The sequence below is a fragment of the Choloepus didactylus genome, chromosome 20 (genome assembly GCF_015220235.1).
Source record: "Choloepus didactylus isolate mChoDid1 chromosome 20, mChoDid1.pri, whole genome shotgun sequence".
Lineage (NCBI taxonomy): Eukaryota > Metazoa > Chordata > Mammalia > Pilosa > Megalonychidae > Choloepus > Choloepus didactylus.
Window position 1 is genome coordinate 62297599 of NC_051326.1, and position 10599 is coordinate 62308197.

General features: G+C 35.8%; 1 protein-coding gene across 1 annotated transcript in view; it reads left to right on the forward strand.

Annotated features, from left to right (window-relative positions):
• LOC119516515 (zinc finger protein 596-like) overlaps nt 1–10373 on the forward strand; it is a 37125-nt gene extending 26752 nt beyond the window's left edge. Inside the window, exons 2-6 of the mRNA XM_037812810.1 lie at nt 6630–6678; nt 6818–6944; nt 7814–7909; nt 8431–8513; nt 8972–10373. Coding sequence (XP_037668738.1) covers nt 6911–6944; nt 7814–7909; nt 8431–8513; nt 8972–9991 — 1233 coding nt within the window. The 5' untranslated portion in view covers nt 6630–6678; nt 6818–6910 and the 3' untranslated portion in view covers nt 9992–10373. The remainder of the gene's footprint in view (nt 1–6629; nt 6679–6817; nt 6945–7813; nt 7910–8430; nt 8514–8971) is intronic.
• Nucleotides 10374–10599: the final 226 nt, after the last annotated feature.

Below are 10599 nucleotides of genomic sequence, written 5' to 3' on the forward strand. Positions count from 1 at the left end.
GACAAAGCAAACTCAGATGTCAGTGACAGCTTGAGGGTCAGGTACTCCTGCACCTTGAGGGTCATGGCGAACTGAGCAGCTGACTCCTGTACCGCCATCTTGAATCCTGGAATATTGTTTAGTCTTAAAAAGGAATGAACTTACACATGTGAAAATGTGGATGAACCTTGAAGACATCATGTTGCCTGAAATAAACCAGACACAAAAGGACATATATTGTATGATCTCACTGATATATTAGGCAATGGTTGAAATAAATACAGTAACAAACTCATAGAGTCTGAATCAAGAATAAATGTTACAAAGGGATAGAGTGAGTGTAGGGAATAAGGAGTTAATGCTTAAAATTTAGTTTCTATTTCAGATGATGGAAATTATTTGGTAAACGATGGTGTTGATGGTAGCACATCACTGAGAATGTAATTAACAGGACTTGGTTGTATATTTGAATGTGGTTTAAAAGGTGACTTGTGGGTTATATATATGGTACAAGAATAAAAAGAAATTCATGGAACTACACAACACAGTGAACCCTAAGTTAAATCTTGGGCTATAGTTAGTACAATTATAAAAATGTGCTTTTATCAATTGTAGCAAATATACCACACCAAGGGATGAATTTGATAACTGCATTTAAGGAGGTTGCATAATTGACTATTCTTGTTAATAAATATATAAATAAATAATAAGCTTTCAGGGAGCATGAGGTATACATCCTTAAATGTTGAGATAGATAGATAGAAGATAGAATGATACACAAAATGAGAAAACTTAGTGGGTCTGGTTATCTGGGTGAATAGTAGGTTCAGATGATTTGTTCATATGTCCCATAATGTGTTTTTGGGCATTTTTTCCAGCATCATTAAATCCAGTCTGGGATTATGTAGTGCTTTTGTTATTGTCTATAATCTCTGTCTCAGTCTTGTTAATTGAGTAATGTATATGCAAGATGAACTTTCATATCTCAAACTCCACATTAGTGGGATTTTAATCACACTCACAATCCTGTGCTTCTGTCACCACCATCTATTAACCAAAAATTGCCATCACCTTAAAAAAAAAAACCTGCACCTGTCATGCATGAATTCCTAATTCTCCCTTCTCTACCCCTGCAATGTGTATTCTACTTGGTCTCTATGAATTTACACACTCTGTTTCATACTAGTGGAATCATACAATATCTGTCCCTCTGTGTTCTCAATGTTCATCCATGTAGCACTATTCATCATAACCTTCCTCCTCTCCAGGCTGACCAATATTCTAGTGAATGTATATAACACATTCTGTGTATGCATTCATACGCTGTGGACCTTTGGGTTGTCTCCACTCCTGGCTTCCTTAAACAATGCTGCTATTAATTTTGAAGTTCAAATGTCTCCCTGGATCCTTGCTTTCAATTGTTTTTGTAGCTACCTAGTGCTGGGAATGCTGGATTAATTACTGTTTCCATACCCAATTTCCTTACGAACTGCCGAAGTTTTCTTACACACTGCTGCGTCATCTCATATTCCCACCAGCAATGTATTAAGATCTCCCTTGTCTTTATCCTCACCAGCACTTGTTACTTTCCATTTTTTTATAGTTTTTCTAATGGGTGTGAGTTGGTATCTCTGGCTTTGATTTGCATCTCCCCATTGGCCAATGAATGATATTGAATATGTGCTTATTGACATCTATACATCCTTGGATAAATATTCAAACCCTTTGCCTATTTATATACTGAATACTTAGAAATCCTTCTCATTTCTTTCTGTGCATATTTTTCCATTATTTTCTCTCTGGTTACAATGGGACTTAAATTTAACATCCTATATCTATAACAATCTCATTTGTTTTTATATCAACTTAAATTCAATATCATACACATACTACAGTCCTATACTCCTCCATCTACTCAGCGTTATGAAGTTATTGTCATGAATTACCTACTGCTGTGCATTTATATTATAGATCCTCTGGTATGTAAAAAGTGGAAATACAACCTCCCAAAACTATAGTAATGGCATTATATTTTCCATGAGGTTTTTTTTTACTGGAGATCACTATTTATTCATAAAAGTTCAATCTGTTGTCTACTGTACCTTCTTTGCAACCAGAACTTCCCTTACCATTTCTTTTAGGGTGGCATAGTGGTGACAAACTCCCTTAACTTTTATTTGTATGGGAATGTCTTAATTCCTCTTGAGTTTTTGCCCATGTTAAATTTTGAAAATATATTCTTATTAGACAAGTTGTGGGTTTAGGGACCAGTCATGCATAAAGTATAGGATTCCCATAGACCTCTAGGACAGAAATGAGTTGTGGACCATTGCTAACCATTCTTCAGCAAACATGAGACTTTCCTGGAATGTTGTAAAAATGCAGATCCTGATTCCATAAGTCTGGGATAGGGCCTTTGATTCTGCTTTTCTATGAAGCTTACAGACATGGTAATGCTGCAGATCCTTATCACACGCTATGAGTACCAAGGCCCTGTTTGAGATCTTAGCTTCCTTAGAGAAGTTGTTCTCAAACTTTGATGCCTGTTGGAATCACAGCTGGGTTTTTCAAACTGTGAACAACTGAGCCACACTCAGGAGTTGTTAAATCAGAATCTCTGACCAGACCCAGATATTAGAATTTGTTGAAGCTCCCAGGAGATTTCAGTGTGCAGGTGGCTTTTGATGTCCATTCTCAGAGTATGTGTTGTAATACGGGACACTTCTACATTAAATATGCAAGTAGTCATAAGAACAATGACCTGTTCTTTTATAAAAGGAATATTATTTTCATATATACATCAGCATATACTATATATCTTACAGTGTTTTTCTAGTAATAGTTGTAACCATAATCAGATTTAAAAATCTAAAATTAGGGAATTAATAAAAGTGAAACACTTGGAATCTACTCAAATATAAATTCAAATTCTCAGTAAGAAAATAATAAGGATGTATAATACATTGTGGTAGATATTTAAATTTTAACAGTATTATTCCCACACCATAAAATCCATCCCAAGTATGCAATCAATAGTATAATCACATAGTTATGAATTCACCACCACAATCCATATGAGAATATTCCTGTTTCTTCCAAAAAGAAAAAAATCACATCCCTCCCTTTTTTACCCCTATTATTGATATTAAGCCTTGGTATAATGCCTTTGCTACTATTATTGAAAGAACATTACAATGTTACTGCTAACTATAGACCTTAGTTTGCATTTATTGTATTTTCTCCATATACCACCCACCATTAACACTTTGTATTAGTGACATGGATTTGTTCTAGTTCATGCAAAATCTTTCTTATATTTGTACAATTAACCACTGTCATTGTCCACTATAGGTTTTGCTAAATTATACACTACTAGTTTTTATCCTCTAGATTTTCTTATGTGATCATACAACCCCATCTTTTTCAGTCATGCTCACTGGGTATGTATACCTTTGTGAACATACCTTAATGTATATATTGGAACTGTGTACCTTAGTGAAGCCTAGGGTGGATGATGACAGTGGCTAATTGTACAAATATAAGAAAGTTTTTACATGAACTAGAACAAATGTATGTCACTATTACAAGGTGTTAAAAATGGGGTGGTGTATGGGAAAAATACAATTAATGCAAACTAGTGTCTATGTTAACAGTAACATTATAGTAGTCTTTCATTAATTATAACAAAGACATTATGCCAAAACTAAATGTTAATTAAATAGGGGGATACTAAGGAGGTGTATGGGACACTTTTCTTTCTTTTTCAAAGAAGTGAAAATGTTCTTTGATAGATTCTGGTGGTGAATGCATATGTGATTATACCAGGATTCATTGATTGTACACTTAGGTTGTATTGTATGGTGTGTGAATAAAACTTTAAAAGGGTATTCCTGTTCACTGTTGATGGGGAAGTGCAATTGTGCTGCTGCTCTAAGGGCAATGTTTGGGTTCATCTGGAAGCTAAGTATAGAACTGCCTTGTGATCTAGCAATCCCATTCCTAGGTACATACTCAGAAGAACTTAAGGCAGGGTCATGAATCGACATTTGCACAGCAACATTTATGGCAGCATTGTTCAGGATTGCCAGTCGATGGAGGTGGCCCAGGGGTCCATTGACTGATGAGTGGAGGGGCGAACTGTAGTGTATACGTGTGATGGAATATTGTGCAGCTGCTGAAAGGAATGAAGTCATGATGTATGCAATGATGTGGATGAACCTTGACAATGTTGTGTTGAGCAAAGTGGGCCAGAGATAAAGGGGACAGATATTGTGTGGTCTCCCTAATATGAACTAACTGTAAAGAGCAAACTCAGAGTTAAATTTGAGACAATTGGTTATCAGGAGATGGAAGGAGGGCAGAGATTGGGCAATTGATGCTTAAGGAGTACAGAATGTTTAATAAGGTTTTTTGTATGGGTTTGGAAGTGTATAGCACAATATTGTGTGATGATAACACAATATTTTAAGTATAGTTAACAAAGCTGAGTGTGAGTATGTACCTAAATTTTAATTTTACCCCTGGAAAAAGAACAGACTTATGAAATCAACTTACCACTTTATATCAGAGTTAGTAAACACATTTAGTATGTTCTAGTAAGTGCTGTATGTCCTCTCCCCCACCAGTTCCCTCCAGCATCTTCCATCTCGGTAAGCTATTTCATTTTTGTCACATTTATGTCCATAACAAATTTTCACAATCCTCCATCTTCCCTTTATTATTTTTAAACTGCAGTTTCTATTTTTATTCACACCGTATAATCCATCTCACAGTATCATCACCTAGTTGTGTAGTCATCACAAATGATTATAGAACGTTTCCATTGCTTCAAATGCAGAAATAATAAATAGGCCTATAAAGGAAAACACAAAGCACACCACACCCCTTGTCTCCCCCTATTATTGACCCCTAGTGTTGTAGTGCATTTGTTAGTTGACCAAAAGCATAAGATATTACTATTAACTATTGTCTGCATTTTACAATATGCACATTTTCCGTCATATACCACTCTATTATAAACTCTGTACAAGTGTCATACATTTGTAGTCATTCATGAGAGCATTTATTTATATTTCTAGTGTTAATCATAAATATCATCTACTACAGTGCTGACTGTGTTACACAATCCCATATTTTAGCCTCTGGCTTTCCTTCTGGTGATGTACATGGCTCTAAACAATCCCTTTCAACCATATTCCCCTACGATTCAGGACTATTATATTCCCAAAAATTAGCTGCCATCTTCTCTAGCCATTTCCAAACATTTATGTTGAAGCTTGTTAAAATTTCTGTAGATACTAGGCAACCCATCCCCATTGTCTAGCCTTATTCTATCTCCTGGTACCTATATTTTATGTTTTATGACTATGAGTTTAAATATTCTAATTAGTTCATATCAGTGGAATCATAGGCATTTGTCCCTTTGTGACTGACTGATTTCACTTAAGTATTATGTCCTTAAGGTTCATCCATGTTGTCACCTGCTTCAGGACTTCATTCCATCTTATTGCTGAATAATATTCCATCATATGTGTATACGACACTTTGTTTATCCATTCATTGGTTGAAGGGCACTTGGATTGCTTCTGTCTTCTGGCAGTTGTGAACAGTGCTGCTATGTTCATTGGTGTAGAAATGTCTATATCCCTTCTTCATATCTTCTGAATATATACTGCATAGCGGAACTGCTGGGTCATAGGGCAAGTCGATATTTAGGTTTCTGAGGAAACACCAAACCATTTTCCACAGCGACTCTACCATTTTATATTTCCACCAGCAGTGAATAAGTGTTCCTATTTCTCCATATTCTCTCGAACTCTTGTAGTTTCCTGTTTGTTTAATAGTGGCCATTCTAAAAATGGGTGTGAGATGATAATCTTGTGATTTGGTTTTTATTTCCATAATAGCTAGTAAAGATGAGCATTTTTTTCCTGTGCATTTTATCTATTTTTATTTCCTCTTTGGAGAAATGGCTGTTGAAGTCTTTTGCCCATTAATTCTTTTTTTCTTTTTATTATTGAGTTGTAGGATTTCTTTATATATTCTGGATTCCAAAACCTTATAAGATATTTGGTCACCAAATATTTTTCCCATTGAATTAGCTGCCTTTTCACCCTTCTGAGAAAGACCTTTGAAGTACAGAAGTATCCAGTCTTGACAAGATCCCATTTATTTGTTTTTTCTTTCATTGCTGGTGCTTGGGTTATAAGTTCTAAGAAGCTACCTCCTATTACTTGGTCTTAAAGATGTTTCCTAATATTTTCTTCTAGGAGTTTTATGGTACTGGCTCTTAAAGTTAGGTGTTTGATCCACTTTGAGTTAAATTTTGTATGCGTGAGATACAGTGCTCTTTCATTCCTTTGGATATGGATATCCAGTTATCTCAACACCATTTATCGAAGAGACTGTTCTGTCCCAGTTTAGTGATTTAAGGGCCTTGTCTAAAATCAGTTGACCATAGATCTGAGGGTCTACTTCTGAACTCTCAATTCAATTTCATTTATCAATAGGCCTCTTTAATATAGTACCAAGCTGTTTTTACCACTGTGGTCTGTGTATTAAGAATGTCATTTGTGAGTGTATCTGAAATGCAGATGCCAGTTGACATTGAGAGTGATCTTACTTATACATTTATATCTTTATTTACATAGTCTCTGCTTCCTCAGTGTTGTCATTTTGAGCATCACACTCAGGACATTGGTAAGAAATTCCCTATGTGAACCCAAAGTTCTGTGATATTTTGGGAGTTATTGACCTTCAGTGTTGTCATTTTGAGCATCACACTCAGGACATTGGTAAGAAATTCCCTATGTGAACCCAAAGTTCTGTGATATTTTAGGAGTTATTGACCTTCAAAGATGTAGCTGTAGACTTCACCCAGGAAGAGTGGGCCCTGCTAGACCTAGCCCAGAGAAATCTGTTCAGAGAAGTGATGCTGGAGAATATCAATCATCTGGTCTCAGTGGGTGAGTCTCTCAGAATTTATCCATCATTGGTATCTATCAACTATCTGCCTATGTATCTATCATATATCATCTATTTATTCAAGTGTCTAGGTCAGCTTCTCCATATTGTTGTATAACCTTTTATGTTCTTTATGTTTTTTACCACAAAAACATTTAAATTATTTTAAAACACAACTGCCCAAATGAAATGTGTTTCCATACTTTTTACTTACATCTACTTCATCCCCCAAGAATTTAATCTTCCTGTCCGTAAGTTAATGTATTTCTTGAATCCCAATCGCCAACACTTAGAGCTGTGGTGGGAAGTCAATGAATAACTTTTGAATGGGTTAAGTTACTAAATATTTTGAAATGATTATACTGCTTTGAGGGTATTCTGAGACTTCAGGACACAATAGTAAAAATACCATGTATATCCTTTTCCATATAGAATTTAGATTGTTTGGGTGGAATTTATGTTTATTGTATTATTGTTGAAAATAACCACTGTTGAAACAGAATATCTCCCCGTTTATAATATGGAGGATTCTGCCATATCTCTTTGAAATTGTCCGTGGGCAGCAACAGTTTGTGGTCCTGGGTATAATGGACACAAGGTCAAACATTACCCATCTGCTGGTGAAATACTGTCGGTGTTCTGTGTTCAAGTGCCTTAGAACTTGTGCATGGTCAACAACAACCATAGGTCCCAACTGTAACAGGAACAAGGCAAAGAAGTTACCCCATTGCTGATGAAATATTGTCAATGTTCTGTGTTCAAAGGATTTTTGCCTTTCTGACTTTCAGTTCTTTTTCTTTGGTAGCATGCCATGGGCTTTATAATGAATAGTTATTTGCACTTAACTCAAAGTCTTTTTTCCTACAAACAGGATGTCAGGTCTTCAAATCAGATGTGATTTTCCACTTGGTGCATGGAGAGGAAGTGTGGAGAGAAGCAATAAGATTTCTTCAAAATCAGAGTCAAGGTGAGCTCTATGAACCTGTGCATCACCAGTACAGGAGGGCCTCATCACTTAGTGAGTAGGTCCTTTGGAATATTAACTTCAGGTCTCCTTAAGGGTATTAGGATTTCTGAAATGTAGGCAAGGATATAAGGGGATTTTTCTTATGTGGTCATTATTCCATATATTTATCAAGCTCTATTCATATGTCTTTGACTTTAGGGAAGAGATATTCATGTACTATTGGAGTTCAGCCTTTACATAATAAGCCTTGTCCTTGTCATACTCTTGGAAGAATTTCCCTCTTTTTACCTCACTGACATCCCAACTTTTTATTTTTCTCATATTTCCATACTGAAAATATGTTCTGATTTTTAATGTCCTGTGATGTTTTTTTCTGTCTAAAGTATTCCTTAATTTGATATTCTTTCTCAGTCAAGTGTCAATGTTTGAAACATACTGACAAGGTATTTGGGACTTTTTAACATTTTTATTCCCTGATCGTTCTCTAACATTCTGTTGTGTTTTTTTTCTATTAATTACAGTCAGGAAAAGCATCTTTAAAAAAGAAGAAATTCTATTTACACAATCTACCTGCAGGAAAAACACTTCTAACATCATGTCATTGGTAAGCTTCTTTAGTGTGAATCTTAGTTTTCCAAGTAGACACCTGTGGATGAAATAGATCAGGAATTAAGGTACAGTCATCTAGCTGTAATTAATGTTGAGATTAAATGCTAATCCAGCAAAAATCTGTGACAGTTTAGATTTAAGGAAAAATAAATTGACCACAAAACTATAAATTGAGTTCTTGTAAAAAAAACACACAGTTGTGTAGACATGGCTCACATACATAAACTTTGCTATATCATGAAGTTCCAAATTGATTGGATAGCTTTGCAAGTGGGATGCTATAATAGAGAAAATCTTGCATGAAGGAGAATAATGTGTATATGAAACTAACATGTGGGAAATTTTTACTGGAGACTATTACCGAAGAATTATTCTAGAATTAATATGTATGGTAATGAAGAAATTAATGCACAGTGACAAATGTTTTACCATTTCTCATCTAACTCCCCACAGCAGATATCTCACACTGAGAAGAATTCTATGAAATGTAATTATTTGCAAGAAGATACCACTCACACATCCACAGTTAGTCAACAATCATTAATTCAAATGAAAAGGAAACCATATTTTCCCAAACCACTTGAGAAAGTCTTCAGTGAGCAGTCATCTTTTAATCACATTAGAAGTAAATCACATGAATGTCATCTATGTGGGAAAGCCTTCAGTCAATCTGCTCAGCTTCACGAACATGAGAGAAGTCACAAAGGAGAGAAACCTCATGAATGTCACCTATGTGGGAAAGCCTTCAGTCGCTCCTATTCTCTTAAAATACATGAGAAATCTCACACTGGAGAGAAACCCCATGAATGTCATGTATGTGGGAAAGTCTTCAGTCTTTCCTCTTCCCTTAAAAGACATGAGATGTCACACACTGGTGAGAAACCCCATGAATGTAATGTATGTGGGAAAGCTTTCAGTGTTTTCTCTTACCTTAAAATACATCAGGTATCACACACTGGAGAGAAACCTCATGCATGTCACCTATGTGGGAAAGCCTTCAGTCATTACTCTTCCCTTAAAAAACATGAGAGCTCTCACACAGGAGAGAAACCCCATAAATGCCATCTATGTGGTAAAGCCTTCAGTCAATCTGCTAGTCTTCGCCAACATGTGAGAACTCACACAGAGAAACAGCATAAATGCCATCTATGTGGGAAAGCCTTCAGTCAATCTGCTCTTCTTTGTGAACATGAGAGATACCACACAGGAGAGAAACCTCATGAATGTCATATATGTGGGAAAGCCTTCAGCTGTTCTGATTACCTTAAACAACACCAGAAAAGGCACACTGGAGAGAAACCCCATAAATGTCACCTGTGTGGGAAAGCCTTCAGTCAATCTGCTCATCTTCACCAACATGAGAGGACTCACACAGGAGAGAAACCACATCAGTGTCATCTATGTGGGAAAGTCTTTGGTCGGTTTGCTCACCTTCACAAACATGAGAGAACTCACAGGAGAGAAACCCCATAAATGTCTTCTCTATGGAAAAATTTCATTCACTGCTCTGCCCTTAAACATAAGAGAACTCACACTGGATAGAAACTCTGAGTGCCATCCATGTGGCCAAGCCTTCAGTCATTGCTCTTCCCTTAAATGACATGAGAGAACTCACACATGCAGAGAAAACCTATATATGTCATCTATGTGGAAAGCATTCACTCATAGTTATGCCCTCAGTAATGTGAAAGAATGTGCAGTGGACAGAAGCCATAAGTAAACCATCTATATTGGAAAACTTAATGTTTCTAACTTTAGACAACATGAAATTGTTCACACTTTAGAAAAACCCAATGAATGTCATCATTGTAGTAAGCCTTAAGTCAGTATTCTGACTTTAAATGGAATGAAAGTACTTATTGTATGAGTATTTTTTAATATAGAAGAGACTTTAGCCATAAATTTAACTTTTAAACACACCAGAGAACTCACATACTGAAGAAATGGTTTGTAATCAACGTGGTATTGCTTTTAGTCATCTTTATTGTTTCATTTAGTCTAAGAAAATTCATATAGAAGAGAACTGATATGAATGTCACCTGTGTATCAAAGCTCTTAGTAGATGGTCTGATCATGTGTCA